The following is a 15,687-nucleotide window of genomic DNA, read 5'->3' as shown; positions in this document are numbered from 1 at the left end:
ATAAAATAGATCATTACATGTATAAATCAAAACATGGAAAGAAGTACATAATTTTTTTGCTACATTTTGTAACCCATTTAACACACATTCTTCCTTTGCCGATTCTGAAATATTTACTTGTTGTACATGATATTACTGCTTCATATGTACTTATTCCACTTAAGTGTATTTATTTTGATCTCATATTGGCTTTCATTTTATTAAAATCTTTGTTCAGTCAAAATGTAATGTAATTTAATTTATTTTAAAATTATTTCATTTACATATATGCCTTTAATATATATATATATATATATATATATATATATATATATATATATATATATATATATATATATATATATATATATATATATATATATATATATATGTATTTGATGTATTTCACTCTCTGTTTTTCAAATTTAATTACTGTGACAAAAGAATTCCCCAAGTCCGGGAATTATATCTCATCTTCTCTGTCAAATACACTAGTTCAGGAAGCCTTTTACCTATTAATTTAATGCCCTTTAATTGTATAATGTAGTGGCTGGAAATCAAATATGCCATGCCACAGAAATGGTTTTGCCTGCATCCTCATTTCTTGCCTCTTTTCTTTCTTTCTTTCTTTCTTTCTTTCTTTCTTTCTTTCTTTCTTTCTTTCTTTCTTTCTTTCTTTCTTTCTTTCTTTTTGTTTTGTTTGCATAGAATTTTCATCTCACAAAACAAATTTTATTATTAGTTAATGATAGCCAGAATGAAAATAAATTGCAGGTTTTAAATGATGATTTCGTTGTTTTGTTTTTTTGCGGTTTCTTTGTTTCTTAAACGTATTTTTCACGTGCATGTTGCTAGTTTTATAAAATGACACTGCTTACCCCAGCCAGTTACATTTAACCAATAAAGACAGCAGGAATGCACACTTGAATATTTACATGAATGTGCTTAACTGTCCCTACAGTTATTTAACAACTCACGTTTCTTCAGATATTAAGAGATAGATTGCACTTATTAACCTCTAACTAGACATTGCCGTTATAAAAATAATTATTCGGCAATATGAAACATTATTATATAGCTAGATGTTATTCCAAAATATTCCAAGTATTTTAACTTTTTTTGCCTTTTTTCCTTTTTTTTCTCCTTACTTTTTACATGACAGTGCATTGCTGCAAAGAATCATATGTTTATGGAGTTTTTGTTATTTTGTCACTTTTTTGGAGGCTGTCACGTTGTTATTTTAACCAGCAGATGGCACATTTTGACTACCATACAATACCCATCTCATGCCTTGCAGGAATCTCCTAGCCTCTGCTTCCAAGTTGTGGGCGTTTTTTCCTTCTCAGTCTTGACTTTTTTTTTTTTTAGGGTGTTGCCTTTACAACTTTGGAGTTTCACCGGAGTGCTGCTAACAAGGACAGTCAAGTCGGATACGTCCTGTAGCAACATTTAAAACTTTTCGGACCACCGTCGAGGACCCCCCGCTTTGTTTATTCCACACTTTTTCAGACGGTACGGGACCGCTTTATTATAGCCGCTGTTAGCCAGCTAAGCTAACGGACGCCGAGCTGCTGTAACGTCGGCTGAGTCGCCAGAGAGAGAGTCGTTCGATGCAGGCCATAAAGTGTGTGGTGGTGGGGGACGGGTAAGTTAAAGGGCAATTTTATTATCAATTTGAGCTCTTAAATGTTCACAGTTTGAAGCACAGTACGATGTTTTATGGCTGTTTTAGTTGACCCAGTTACCAACAGTTGGCTAGCGGCTAACATGCCTAAGATAACAGCCAACATGAGCGACAGCTGTTGTTGTGCCTGTTCTCCAGCCCAGCTGGGTCAGACAGATTTATCTGCATGCCCCGGTTCGGTGTGACTGAAAGGCTCCACAGCACGTTATTTAGCAGGCATTTCGTTTTTTATAAAGTGTTATGATTAAGTGCTTACATTTGTCTGTTTAAATTATGGTTTTACAACAGCTGTGAAGCTGCCCAAGGCCTTTGAGAAACTTAATTCACTCGTTGTTTGAGGCTTTAAAACAACAAACCACCATTAAAATTCAGCAGAAGCCATTTAATTTTAAATTAGCTGGGTCATTCCTTCTCAATTCCTCATATTTTTAAACATTTTCTGCTCAAACATCTCCGATTTGCCTACCAGTCAGAGTTTGGACTCCCATAGTGGTTGCTGTGAAAATTTAGCTTTATATCTCAAATATTTTTCTAGATATTTATTAAGTTTTAAATGCCCGTTCATCCACTTTCAGGCCTTTTTTGCACATTAAAATCTGAGTCAATGTTTGAACATGAATATCTCAAAAACTAGAAAAGAAAGGGCCTGAAATTTCCCTTTCCCTACCATAAAAGTGATTCAGCATCCGTAATATGGGACAGATGCACATAGAAGACTGAATATTGGCAAGTTAAAATATTAATATTTGCGCACACACTAGTTAAATAAATAATTAAAATCTTCACATTGCAAACAAAAAAAGGAAGAAAAAATTGTGATAATTTGTCAATAGTGTATATTTGTATTGTTTTCTCATTTTGTTTTATGCTGGATTGAAAAAAAAATTAGAATTTTTTTTTTACACAAAACAAAAATATCACCAATTAGCTTATTTCAAATTGATCAAAATTCTGGAGTATTCAGATGGTACTCTTAATTATTAATACTGATCCAATAATTTGATTAAATATTTGCTAAACCTACAGCCCTGAAGGAATCTTTGAATTCAGGTTAAGTTTACAGTGTTGTTAGAGATATTAAAAGGCGTTTTGAATACCCTTTTTTTCCCGATTTTAAATGTAAAACATGCATTATCAGACTCCTCTAGGGCAGTGTGCTTGCTTACAAAGTTGTTATTGGGTTGGGGTTGGATGTAGAGAAAAAAAATGTCTAGAATAATAGTTGATATATGAAGCAAACATTTCAATTTACTACCAAATTTATATATTGGAATAAGCTTTATGAAAATGAAAGTGAAAATGTTAAGTGAAATAGTACTTATGCAAATAAAAACATAATGTCTTTACCTGTGCTCAGCACAAAGTTTTATCTAGTAGTTGAGACCTATCATAGTTCACCGTATGACTGGGTGGCATTTAATGATCTCTCTCTCTGTGTGTGTGTGTGTGTGTGTGTGTGTGTGTGTGTGTGTGTGTGTGTGTGTGTGTGTGTGTGTGTGTGTGTGCAAATTCTCACTTTGTTGAAAATCATGGATCAGATATACTTAGGATTATGATGCATTTCTAAGCCTACAGTTCATTTTGTAATGTATTTGTATGTGCTCTTATCCCCTATACTATACTGTGTGTGTTTTAGATCGTATAATATAAAAGCTGTTTCAGGACACTCCTGGGCATAATTAAACTTTTGCGATTAAGACCTGACATCTCTTAGAAAGATCACAACAAAGCCAAAGCAGTAGGTCAGCAGTGGTCATCCAAAGCTAGATCTTTTACATGAAACCTGTAACTCGACATGTTAACCTGTCAAGTAGCACAGTTTCCCCATTCACACATTTCAAGTAAAGTGCTCCACTTCTCATCATTCCCTCCTTCCTCCTCTCAGGGCTGTGGGTAAAACATGTCTGCTAATCAGCTACACTACCAATGCCTTCCCCGGAGAGTACATCCCCACGGTGTAAGTATCACACACACAAAATCCCCCACTGGCCAGCTGAGGTAGGGGTGTCAAATTGACATGTGGCAGTTAATCTTGAACATTAAGTTGCATATTACAGAAGAAAAAAGTTTTGTACGTTTTTGCATAGTTTCAAAAACATTATCCACCTCTCATTCTCTGCAGCTTTGACAATTACTCTGCCAATGTGATGGTTGATGGGAAACCAGTGAACCTGGGACTGTGGGATACAGCAGGACAGGAGGATTATGACAGGCTCAGGCCACTGTCCTACCCGCAGACAGTATGTATACAGGCATATATTACATGTGTTTATCCACTGTCTTGCATAGTTTGGTGTAGCCAGACAATGTTCACTTACCCAGCACCGATTTGGAGTTATTCACTGGCCTCTAATACTCAAGACAGGGTCTGTGCATTCTGCAGAGTAGAGCCTTGTATCCACAGTACCTATACACTGTCTGGAGGACGGCTGGAGGAAGTGAAAAGCAGCTCTTGCTTTTGAAAAGCAGCTCTTGTTTGCCCTCTTTGTCTTCGCAGTCAAGTTGGCCTCTGTGCCAATGACTCGAGTAATGGGAGTCACTTTGTTTACCCAACAGGACCAGCCTGTGTTTGTGTTTATTTGTGAATCCTCACATCTGCATTAGTCAGTCTTATGTTCAAAATGTTCATCCTCAACTGTTATGGTTAATTAGTTCTTACAGTAAGTTTGGGTTATTATTTTCAAAGTTGGAACACAGACGCCTGCACAGCGATAGTGAAGTTCTTAATGTCGTAGTGATTTGTGTCTGTTTTGTCCTCCTCAGGACGTGTTCCTGATTTGCTTTTCACTCGTCAGTCCAGCCTCCTTTGAAAACGTCCGTGCCAAGGTCAGTACAGCATGCTCTTTAATATTAACTTAACTGTTGTCCATGAAATGCCATTCTCAGATCAGCTTGGCTGGGTAATTGTGTTAGTGTGATACATAGCCAGATGATGGTGTGCATTTTTGACACAATTCTAAGTCTAGCTAAAGAAATATGCTTAATTTTAGGATTTTTTTTTTGTCACAATGGTTTCCAAAAAACTATTAAAAAAAATGTTTTAAAAGCAAAATGTAAGTTTTAGTTCAAATGCAGCTCTTTGATGCAATGATCACACTTCTTAAAGGTAACACTGTTTGAAACTGGAAACTGTGAAAGAAATCTGTTGTTTAGCGATTATTTTTTAAGGTATTTGTCTTCTGTATTATTAAACAAAGACAAGCAATACATCATATAGTATGGCCAATACTATATTACATTAATTTTAAACTGTTCTTTCCTGGAAGACAGACCTCTGTTATGATGACATGAGGTGATGCATGAATTGATGACTGACATTTTTATTTAACTTCTTCAATCACAACAGTATATTTGAACATACACAATAGTTTATTTTTAGCTTACAAACATCTGAGCATAAAGTGCTGACAAGGAACCCTGGTGTAAACATTAAAATGAAAGTCAGTACAATGTGCAGATTGCAGAAATATACATAAACAAAATCAGTGGCTTTACCACACTCAGTTTTTCGACATCTGTGAACTACTAGACAGTCATTCAATTAAAAAATAATATTAAATAAATAAAACTAATAAATAAAAAATACACACATCTTACTGATCTCTGCAGTCAGTAACATTACACATAAAGTGCAAACATAATAGCAATTGTATAAACACACACACAAACACGCCTTTAAAGTTTAAAGGCGTGAAATTGGACGGTCTAGCCTTCTGATTAGCGTCACCGCTGTCTCGGTGGAGTTTAATAAACTCGGCCGTCTGCTTCTTGCTATCTAAAATATAACCAGACACTGGTGTAAATTCTCGACTGTCTCATACTTCTGTTTAATAAGTTTTCTGTTTGACGTTTAGTCAGCTGTGTGAAAACCAAGGAGGAACCCACCCGGGGGATTAATAAAGTTTTATTTTATCTAATCTAATAACTTTAATCTCAGCCAAACCGATTTACTCACGAACAAACAAAACACTGAAAAAAGCCCAACAATAACATTTTTAGGTTGTCTAAGTGACTTATATATTACGTTTAACCCGAGCAGCGAAACTCCGCGGTGATCTGAAAATGATGTGCCGGGAGTTGTGCCGTTCTCGGCCGCATCAGTAACCCTCGAGCTCCCGGCTAGCTGTCGAGCTGGTGGGTAGCAGACGCCTCTGAAAACGTCGAAGCACTTTTGCAAATATGGGATATCTTGATAAACCGAGCAGATATTTGATGTTTACACAACTACTTTCTCGCCTGAAAATATGTTAAAAGTTTATTTTGTGACCCAGAAAGATTAGTATGAGTAATTTTAAAACTTAGTAGCGGCCGCCATTGCTGGAAACTGGAGTTTGGCTGGGCCGCGCTATGAATTCTGGGATATGGTAGTAATTTGGACAGCCTTCGGCGCGTCGCTGTGACGTAATCGGTCTACAAATGCGGCCTCAGGAGGATGCAGCCCATGAATTGTATAATATAATCGCAGTATAATCGCAGCCTTTGCGGTTAGAAAATTGCACTTGATCATGTCGCGATATTATCGCAAATGCGATATATCGTTCAGCCCTAGTTTTAAACAATGCACTTGCATTCAGTATCGTCTTTTTATTTAATAATAATGCATGCCAACACTTCTGTCCTCACCCTGCAGTGGTACCCTGAGGTGAGGCACCATTGCCCCAACACTCCTATAATCCTGGTGGGAACCAAGCTGGATCTAAGAGACGACAAGGACACCATTGAGAAGCTGAAGGAGAAGAAACTCTCTCCTATTATCTACCCGCAAGGGTTGGCCATGGCTAAAGAAATAAGTCAGTTGTAGCTCCACACTTTGACAAATGCTTCCTTTTTAAAAAAAAAAAAATAATAATAATAATAATAATTTATTGACTATTATTTTAGAGGATGAGGATGCTAGAAGGCAAACTCTGCAAGGGACTATTTTAAATTTGGCAGATTCCTGTTAACTTGGCTGCAGACTGACAGCAGCAGCGACTGGCGTCTGTTTGTTGCTCGTTTGTCGATTCATTGTTGGCATTTCAGGAATATTTATTGACATTTTACACTTGTTACAGTATTTAAGTAGTGACTTTTCTCCTATAATTGTTTTTGCTGCTTTAGAAACAGCATTTTGTTTCATTTTCTTTTTGATGATATTTTTCTCATTTTAATAATAATAATAATAAGAAGAAGAAAAATAAAAACACTTATTAATTAGCATCTGGACAGGTGTGCCTAATTAAGTGGCTGGCGAGTATATTGTGTCTATTTATAGTCACATAGTAGTTATTTGGAAGAGACCATCTCCTACCTTCCAGATGGAGCCTCAGAAACTAAGCCTTTAGAAATCTGATAAAACTGCGCACAATTTGTTTTAAACTTATAATTCATTATGGCAATTAAAATATTTAACATTTCTATTGCTGAGTTGTTTTTTTTCATCATTGATTATTTGTAATTGTGTTTTTATCCATTTCTTTCTTTTCTATTTAGAAACCTCTGCTGCCTTTTGCTGCCTAAAGTGTAGAAGGATCTTAAAATATGTTTTGACTAAAAAAACGAGACTGTTCTTCTTTCCCCTTTTTGTTGACCAGGTGCAGTGAAATACTTGGAGTGCTCAGCTTTGACCCAGCGTGGCCTTAAAACGGTGTTTGATGAAGCCATCAGGGCAGTTCTGTGCCCACCACCTGTCAAGAGAAGGAGGAGGAAGTGCAGCGTGTTGTAACGGGGAGCAGCAAATACAGTCGAAATCAGAACTCGCCTACTTGGAGGGAAGAAGACGGCTGGGTTATTTTCACCCTGTGTCCTTGCTTACATAGAAGCTTTAGTAGATCATCTGAAAGAACTTTACAGATTTAAGGGGTGCAGAAGAGTTTCTGTCAGATCTTTTCTCTGGGTTTGCATCTGTTTAGTCCTTTCAGATGGATGGGAAAGAAGTGATTTTTTTGCTAAGGCCTCGGGGAACGGGAGGGCAGGGGATGTAATTGTTGAGCTGGGGAGAGAGGGAGGATTTTACTAAAAGAAAAACAAAAGTCGTCGGTTTTCTCAGACATTGTGAAGAAACACTACCTGAAGGTGAATTTCTCGTGACACTACCGTAGATTTAACACTAAAAGAAGGAAGTTCTGCACGGCACTCTATCCCCTACACACTAAGAGATTCCTGTTGCCTTGATTAAAATTTTAGTTTTAAGAGGTAAAAAGATTTTTTTTTTTTTGATTTTTTTTTTTTTTTTTTTTTTTCCTCCATTGGACCATTTTTGTTTACACGTGTCATCCAACTAGAGGTGCTGCGAAAACTCAGCCATCTCTTGCTAGTCCCTCTGTGAACACTTTAATACTGTTTTTACCTGCACAACGTGTCGTCATGCAGTTGTGAAGAAAACCTTTAAACCCTAAAATGACTGCAATAAATTTTTGAAGCTCCTGCTCAGAATAATTGCAAGAGTGCAGTGATCAAACATTAAAGAGACGGTGTCTGGTTAATATTTTTAACATTTAGTTGTCTTGTTCCTCAATGTTTTTTTTCTAAATGTATCCATTGGTCTTGTCTCATCATATGTGAGCACAGTATTTTATGAATGACGGTCAGACATGTGAAGGTGTCTGTGCAGCAGGTCTTGTTTTGCTCTCCTTTATTTTTCCTTTAAAGTTGGGCCCTAGCTTTCACCAAATTTTACCCAGACGATGCTTCTTGCTAGTATGTGATACCCACTGTGTCATAGCCATCATGGAAGTGTGTAACATTTCATTTTGAACCCATCTATTACTGTCTGTTATGAAGCCAGTGAAGTAATTTTTGAAGGTCAGAGCTGATTTGAATGCATTTTGTTTTACAATTAAACTTCAGTAACAGAAAATTTATTATTTTGAAATGATCAAGTTGTGCGATTGCTCCAGGGAACTCAACATTTTATCAGCGTTTCATTGGCACAGAGGAAGTTGGATTTAATTTCTTAATAAATGTGGTTTCATTTTCACATTGTAATTTGCTGTGATTTCTTTTTCTTTTTTTTCTTCCTTTTTTTTTTTTTTTTTTAAGCAAATTTGTTAAACTCTGTTTTTACATTTTATATGATGCCACAGACATTCTTTTGTCAAGGTAAAGGTTTAAAAATGTTACTATTTCCAATGAAATGCTTTGATTGGAGTAGTCCAAATTTTAAAAAGGGGGAAAATGCCCCATTAACACTCAGTTTTGCTTCTGTACTCCACCACAATGGAAGCGGTGTACAGAAGCAAAACTACAAAAAGAGTCTCAGAGCTTCCTGTAAATTAACAGACGACATGGAGCCGCTGGTCTGTCCATCTCTTGTAGCGCAGCAGCAGTTGTCAACTTTTTCTGTCCCCGCTTGGAACCAGAACATGGTTCATACCTCCCGACACTTTAATGATCAACAACATTAAATTAAAAACAAAACAAGGATCCAAATTTATTAGCGTCAGCCAACGTATTTTTTTCATGCATAAATCATTTCCTTTCAACTTGGATTTACTCCAGATTTTTTCTTTCAACCAAGGTGGGAAAGTGTTACAAAAGTTTAAAAAAAACAGACATTTGAGTCTGCCTCAATTGTGGTCTATTATTTCCGAATATTAGTGTACCATATTAAACAATGTGGTGAACACTATAACCACAGTAGAGGAACATCAGCATGTTAATCTCACAGCCTCACTTAACTCGTGCAGTTGTAGATTTGTTCAGGTTCCTCGATATTACTTAAGTCAGTTATCTGCTTTCTTCCCTACCCTGACTTTGTGATTCATCGGCTAACAGCTAAACTTAATATTAAAATAAGCTCTGAGGAAAGGCCAGACATATTTCTTTTGCTCCTTGATAATTGTTCTTGTATGGCTTCATTCTTGGTCATTTGTGTGATGTGTAAAGGTTAAAAGTACATGGCCGCTTCACAGTTTGTAGGCTTTGGCTTTCCACTGCTCGTATACCAGGTTAGCAGCCACTGCATCTTCAACTCCCATTCCTGTTATTAAAAAAACAAAAAACAAAGACATTTTCAAAGCATTAAATTTCTAAATGAGATGAAAACATGAAGTAGAGGCCAGATTGTGTGGCTTTAAAGAGTGAGACTTACCAAGGGACTTAAACACGGTGGTCTTCTCTCTGTAAGCAGGTTTGATCCCATTAATAACATCTCCGAGCTCTGCAAACACCTCAACCTGCAAACGGCACAAACGCTGTAATATTCTTCCTCACATAAGATGCCAGTGACACACACACTGACCTGTAAGCATAACAGGAGATGACACACTGACCCCAGAGAGGATGACATCACCGGACTCGGCCATTGCTCCCTCCCTGCTGTCAGCATACACCACAGCCTCCTTCATCAATGAGTCATCCAGTTCCCGCCAATCTGGCCTGCAAGCTCCCACCGCTGGTTAGAGGAAAAGTAGAGAAACTGTTTTTCTTTTTAAAATTATTTTCTGTAGTAACCGGTAAAAAAACGCTCCATCTGTTTCCTCAGTTTTGCATAACCATCAATGTAAAAAAAAAATCTCCCCCACTTCCCTTAAAATATTTTGTGGGTGAATTACTTCTCACCTGCCACATGGGCCCCTGGTTTGACCCACCGGCCACACAGCACTGGCTCTATAGACCTGGTTACTGTTACTATTACATCCGCTCCCCTCACTGCTTCCTCCACTGAACCACACACCGTCACGGGACCGCCAACTGAGCGGCGAAACTTCTCCGCTCCCTCCCTTCTGTGGTTCCACACCCGTACCTGAAATGAAGTTTCAGGGGAAGCGAAACAACCAACAAATCTTTGATTAGTTGGTGCAGTTAATGCATTAATATAGCTGTGATCAGTAACTGAGTAAATACTAAATGCAGTTTTTAAGTAATTTAATTTATTAAGGGATAAAAAATATCCAAACCTACCTGGCCCTGTGTGAAAATGTAATTGTCCCCTTGTTTGCAGATTTAAACCATGCTGGAGCATGAATGGCCTGTTTAAGGTCCTGTCAAAACATCTCAATCTGATTTAAGTCTGGTCTTTGACTAGGCCACTCCCAAAGCTTAATTTTCTGTTTATTGAGCCAATCAGAGGTGGACTAGCTGGTGTGTTTCAGATCATTGTCCTGCTGCAGAGCTCAGGGCATGAACTGATAACTGGACATCCTCCTTCAGGATTTTCTGCTAAAGCAGAACATCCTGGAATCATCAAGGAAACCAGGTGCTGATGCAGCAAAGCCTCCTCAGATCATCACATTAACATCACCATGTTTGACTGTTGGTTTGATGTTCTTTTTATGAAATGCTTTGAGTTTTATGGCAAGGTTTGAGTCCCATTACATGTGACTAATGGGAGTTCAGCTTTTCTCTCGTCAGTGCACAGAATATTTTCCCAGATGTCTTGGGGATCATCAAGATGTTTTTGGCAAATGTGAGACGAGCCTTTCTTTTCTTTTTGGTCAGCAGTGGTTTTCATGTTGGATCTCTCCCATAGATGCTATTTTTGCCCAGTCTCTTTCTTAATGTGGAATCATGAACTCTGACCTTAACTGAGACAAGTGAACCCAGCAGTTCTTTAAATGTTGTTCTGGGCTCTTCTGTGACCTCCTGCATGAGTCTTCAAAGTGCTTTTGAAGTAATTTGGTAGGCCGGCCACTCCAGGAAAGGAAATTTTCTCCATTTCTGCATAATGGCTCTCACTGTGGCTCACTAGAGTCCCAATTTTGGTGCTTCTTAGAAATAGTTTTACAACCCTTTCCAGACTCATAGATGTCACTGATCTTGTTTCTCAGCTGTTGTGTTACTTTTTAAAATCTTTTAAGCCTGCTTCAGTTTGTCACAGAAGTTCTGTGTAAGTGATTTCTTTATTCAGCAGTAGGGATGGGTACCGGTATCCGGTTCTGACATAAACGGTAGTAACCAGACCAAAAAGCAGCGCACATTTCGGTACTCTGAATGGGACATTTTGGACCAACATTTTACACAGCACTCTCTACCACTATAATAGAAAACACCACATAAGGAAATATCTTCTGGAGGAATGGTACTTATCTCTAAAGAACAGCTCCAAATACCTGGAGAATTAATACTAAAGAGCATTAAGAGTGTTCTGGTGGCACACGTCAAAAGACTATTGGTTTTTCCTTTAACATGAATGTATGGGTCATTCATACAATGTTCAGGTACTGCTGCTACTGTTACTGGTCAGAGATCATTTTAAATACCGACATCTGGCAAAATATAGAACACATTTTTATCACTTTCTCACCGACACTGCTAGCAGGTCGGCAGCAGGGACTGCTCAAAGGAATGCTTTGTGCACATGCTTACTACTGTCCCTCTCTGTCAGCCCCACGAAGCTCAGCAAGCTGTGCTGTCACACATTTTGCACATTTAATAAGAGCCGACATCCTTCAGGTAACTCACAGTATGTTCAGTTTTGTGCAAAAGTCTGGGGTCCCTTATGTTGCACAGATTTCTTTAAATGAAAAAATAAATAAATGAAAACCCCTGCAGCAAACAAGCCTCTTAGTGGGGCAGACGTTGCACTTGCTTCTTATTCTTTAATAAATATGTAATAGTATGCTGTACTTAACGTATCATGTTCTCTAAAATAAATATATTTTTTGGAAGCATACCTCTTTAAATGAAAGCATTTCAGTGAAGGCTTTATAGTGACTCAGGGCTTGTTGGCCGGTCCCCAAGATGGCCAGAACCTCGGCTCCATGGCGCATCAGCAGCTGCATGACACACCAGGGCAGACCCAGAAGTTCAGAGCTACAGCAGGATTTCCAGAATAGAAAAGGCATGCTGTGAATAAATCGAGAGCGGAAGTACCTTAGCCGAGATTGCTGAAGCTCCAGCAGTACGCATGTTAGTGATTGCCTCTCCATCCATGACCTGCGGGTTGGAAGCATGAGACTGCAGCTCATAAAACCAAAGCCATCAGAAAGACAGGTGCATGCGGGGATTGAACTCACAGCTTTCATATGCCCGGACTCGGGATCCAGCAGCAACACTGTGGCTGACACTGATGGCAAAGTGGAGCCAGCCCCCCTGTTGTAGAAGCACACTAACTTTGTGGACAGGACTCCGTCATTCTCCATGTATGTAGGCATCAGCCCCAGAAACCTAGAAACGAGAGCGAGTTTCAACCAGCAGTAGCTGCACCCTGTTAATGGTTGATTTGTGCTGAAGCACTCTTGAAGCAGACGGAGGGCCTTACCCGTTGTGTTTCTGCAGGGGCACCGTGGAGCGCACAGGCTGGATAACCTCCGCGCTGTCCCGGCTGGAGAACTTACCTAAAGCCTCCTCCAGACGGGGGATCAGCTCTTTGTAATGCAACAGGCTCTCAACTTCACGCTCCCATATGATAACAGGAGGAGCCCCAGCCATGGCTGCTGCTTCTGAGACGCTGATGCGGAACTGACTTAACTGGTTTGGTACAAAATTTGAGTCAACATCGAGCGGGATTTGAGCTGCGTTCAAGAGCCGCAGTAAAGCTTTTTTAAACATGTTGCGCGGAGAGAGGCGGGACGCACAGAGGAGGCTGTATAATCCACTGCGCTTTCCAAGCGCCAGGCTCCCGTAGTCTGTGATTTGGCACCAGTTTAAGGGGAGAAAGTATTCAAACAAGCCAATCTCAGGTTGATACCCACTTAATCCGTGTTTAAGTGTTGCAGTTTCTACGCAAACGATTGTGAAACAATGTCCTGTCTTCACATTATAACCAGTAACCGGGCCAGCTAGATGCTTCACGCCCCCTAGAAGGTTTGTAAGTCCTTTGACTTCCACAGTTGTTAGTATTTGTATGACTGTAGAAATTCGGAATTATGAATTCATTACTTTTAATTGACAATTTACATCCGTGCTTTTGAGAACGTTTCCCGACTGATTATTTATCCTGATGCAAAAAAAGGAAACAAATTGTAATTAACATTTTGATGTAGTGATCAGTGTAAGAACGTGTTTTATACAGTACTGTACAAAGGTTTTGAGCCAGAAAAAATTGGAAAGAGGTGATCGATTTATCAAAACACATGCAAAAACATACGGAATTACAGCATATACAGCAAAAACAGTTTGTTGGGTCAGTGTTTGGTATGACCACATTTATTCTTTCAATTCTCTTAGGATAGTTTGCCTGTCATTTCTTTAAGTAGTCTTTGAGAATAGTTGTCAAGGCTGCTTGACTTCTGCCATGCTGAAGACAGTTTGAACCAAACATTTCAAAGCCATCACTAAATATGACCTGTTTGCCACTGATTTCCATCCCAGTGTTTCTGTAACCTGGTGTACCTCAGCCTTTTCTCCATGTTTCCTTCCACTGAGACCATTTCTGATAAGGCTTCAGTGAAGAATAGATGCATCTCTCAGGTCCTGGGTCAGGTCTCTCAAGGACATGATTTTCAGATAGTCCTCATCTGCTATTTTCTTTGACACACATCAGACCATGCAGAGATATGCCCCGTTTTCTGTTACTAACCATTTGGGAATCACTTTGTTTGAACTCATCTTGAAAATTTTTTTTTAATGAACACAAGACCAGGTTTTAAAAAATAACAAAAAGAATTATTTTATTAAGTGAGCAGGGCTACTACAAACTCCTGATGAGAAACATCGGTCCCAAAAAGCAAGAAACAAAACAAAAACACAATTAAACATGATTTTCCCCCCTCATGTTTAATCAAACAAAGGACAGCACTATTTAAAATGGGGTTTTTTTTTCCCCCTCAAGGAGTTTTTGTCAGTGAAAGAAAAATCACACAAGCAGTCTCTCAATGGCCATCTGAACAGACTGGATCTGTGGCTTGAGCTGAGACCCCTCTTTTATAGTGACTGAGGTAGCGATAACGGGGCGCGACACCCCACAGGCCCGGCCCAAGGCCTGCTTGGAGCGGACGAACACGTAGGGGACGTTCTTGTCCTCGCAGAGCAGCGGCAGGTGGAGGATGATCTCCAGTGGTTCCGCATCAGCAGCCATCACGATAAACTCAGCGATGCCTCTGTTCAGGGTTTTAGTGGCTGGGGAAGAAAGAGCAACTTGAATACAGCAAGTTTGTTCTTGGAAACAAAAAAACAAAACAATGCTCAGCATATTACAGGTTACACAAGAAAAAGTGCCCTTCATTACTGCTGCACCGTTATTCTTTTTGTGGCCCACAACAAAAATACAAGTGTCTGTTTAACACATTTTTCACAAGCACTTAGTAATTCATATAATAAAAGCACTCAACATTGGCTAATCATTAGCCTCCACAGGAAGACACAGCTACGGTGTCATTTAACAATTATCTGTGTAAACAATACTAAAAGTTATTTTTCTTCTCGCAGGCATTCCATTCATGCAGAAATCAGAGGCTTGTGACTAAAGCTTGTTGTTTAAAGTGAAGAGAAACCACGTTTCGAGCATGCTGGTGTCGCCTGTCCACTCAAATGCGTTCATTAACAACTTAAATATTAATTTGCACCGACCGTGTCGCACGGCACGTTGTGTTTACCCACCTTCGTTGGCTCCCTTCCTCAGTTGCTTATAGTTTGAGGCTTGCTGCACCAGATCCAGGATAGTTTTGGTCAGCGTGGCATCGGCCAGCGGGTAGGCCTTTGGGTTGACTTGTGCTTCAGTCTGCTCACCACACAGAAACAAAGTAACTCCATGTTAACCAAGAGAAACCAGTTAACGGGGGAAAAAAGTCACCAGCACCGTTTCTGGTCACTTCTACTGAATTCTGCACTTAATTTACTATGCTCGCTGGTAGCTAACTAGCTACTCTGTTAGCTTGTTCGTTCGAGAAGACACTCACCATGGTGTTTTTGTGCTATTCGGGCCCTCTCGGCGAAATGCTTCACGGAGGACTATTTTAATTCGACTGGCTTCTGAAAGATTAACGATACGATGCAAAATGCGATCTCCTGTGATGTATTTTACAGCGATACCAACTCTCTAAGCTCCGTCGCATGCAACGAGTCCAAACGTTTGCCACACGTGTGGTGTGAGGTGCATGCGCACTGGCAAAGCTGGCGAAATCACAGGAAGTGCTTTGGGAGAAAAAAAACGTTGTTAATAA

The 15,687-nt window shown here is 39.2% G+C and overlaps 3 protein-coding genes across 3 annotated transcripts; 1 reads left to right on the top strand and 2 right to left on the bottom strand.

Annotated features, from left to right (window-relative positions):
- Nucleotides 1-1,259: 1,259 nt before the first annotated feature.
- Nucleotides 1,260-8,629, top strand: rac1a (Rac family small GTPase 1a). The gene is made up of 6 exons (XM_026178979.1): nt 1,260-1,624; nt 3,549-3,620; nt 3,786-3,903; nt 4,427-4,489; nt 6,294-6,453; nt 7,237-8,629. Exons 1-6 carry the CDS (start codon nt 1,590-1,592, stop codon nt 7,365-7,367), a joined length of 579 nt encoding a protein of 192 aa, XP_026034764.1. The 5' UTR covers nt 1,260-1,589; the 3' UTR covers nt 7,368-8,629.
- Nucleotides 8,630-9,049: 420 nt separating this feature from the next.
- Nucleotides 9,050-13,193, bottom strand: crym (crystallin, mu). Its single transcript, XM_026178977.1, has 8 exons — nt 12,846-13,193; nt 12,601-12,751; nt 12,458-12,520; nt 12,259-12,360; nt 10,205-10,388; nt 9,916-10,037; nt 9,735-9,819; nt 9,050-9,623 (listed from the first exon to the last, which is right to left on the bottom strand). Exons 1-8 carry the CDS (start codon nt 13,133-13,135, stop codon nt 9,550-9,552), a joined length of 1,071 nt encoding a protein of 356 aa, XP_026034762.1. The 5' UTR covers nt 13,136-13,193; the 3' UTR covers nt 9,050-9,549.
- Nucleotides 13,194-14,169: 976 nt separating this feature from the next.
- Nucleotides 14,170-15,658, bottom strand: LOC113028580 (NHP2-like protein 1). Its single transcript, XM_026178983.1, has 3 exons — nt 15,424-15,658; nt 15,125-15,245; nt 14,170-14,644 (listed from the first exon to the last, which is right to left on the bottom strand). Exons 1-3 carry the CDS (start codon nt 15,424-15,426, stop codon nt 14,382-14,384), a joined length of 387 nt encoding a protein of 128 aa, XP_026034768.1. The 5' UTR covers nt 15,427-15,658; the 3' UTR covers nt 14,170-14,381.
- Nucleotides 15,659-15,687: the final 29 nt, after the last annotated feature.

Source organism: Astatotilapia calliptera, chromosome 8 (genome assembly GCF_900246225.1).
Source record: "Astatotilapia calliptera chromosome 8, fAstCal1.2, whole genome shotgun sequence".
In the NCBI taxonomy this organism is placed as follows: Eukaryota; Metazoa; Chordata; class Actinopteri; order Cichliformes; family Cichlidae; genus Astatotilapia; species Astatotilapia calliptera.
The sequence above is the reverse complement of the archived record's forward strand: the minus strand, read 5'-3'. Positions and strand labels throughout refer to the sequence as shown.

Coding starts and splice junctions, on each gene's coding strand:
- rac1a (XM_026178979.1), top strand. CDS start 1,590: ATGCAGGCCATAAAGTGTGTGGTGGTGGGGGACGG. Junction 4,490..6,293: donor TTGAAAACGTCCGTGCCAAG/GTCAGTACAGCA, acceptor CTCACCCTGCAG/TGGTACCCTGAGGTGAGGCA. Junction 6,454..7,236: donor GGCCATGGCTAAAGAAATAA/GTCAGTTGTAGC, acceptor TTTGTTGACCAG/GTGCAGTGAAATACTTGGAG.
- crym (XM_026178977.1), bottom strand. CDS start 13,135: ATGTTTAAAAAAGCTTTACTGCGGCTCTTGAACGCAGCTCAAATCCCG. Junction 12,752..12,845: donor CCCCTGCAGAAACACAACGG/GTAAGGCCCTCC, acceptor TCTCGTTTCTAG/GTTTCTGGGGCTGATGCCTA. Junction 10,038..10,204: donor ACCAGGGGCCCATGTGGCAG/GTGAGAAGTAAT, acceptor TCCTCTAACCAG/CGGTGGGAGCTTGCAGGCCA.
- LOC113028580 (XM_026178983.1), bottom strand. Junction 14,645..15,124: donor GAGGAAGGGAGCCAACGAAG/GTGGGTAAACAC, acceptor TTTCTTCCCCAG/CCACTAAAACCCTGAACAGA.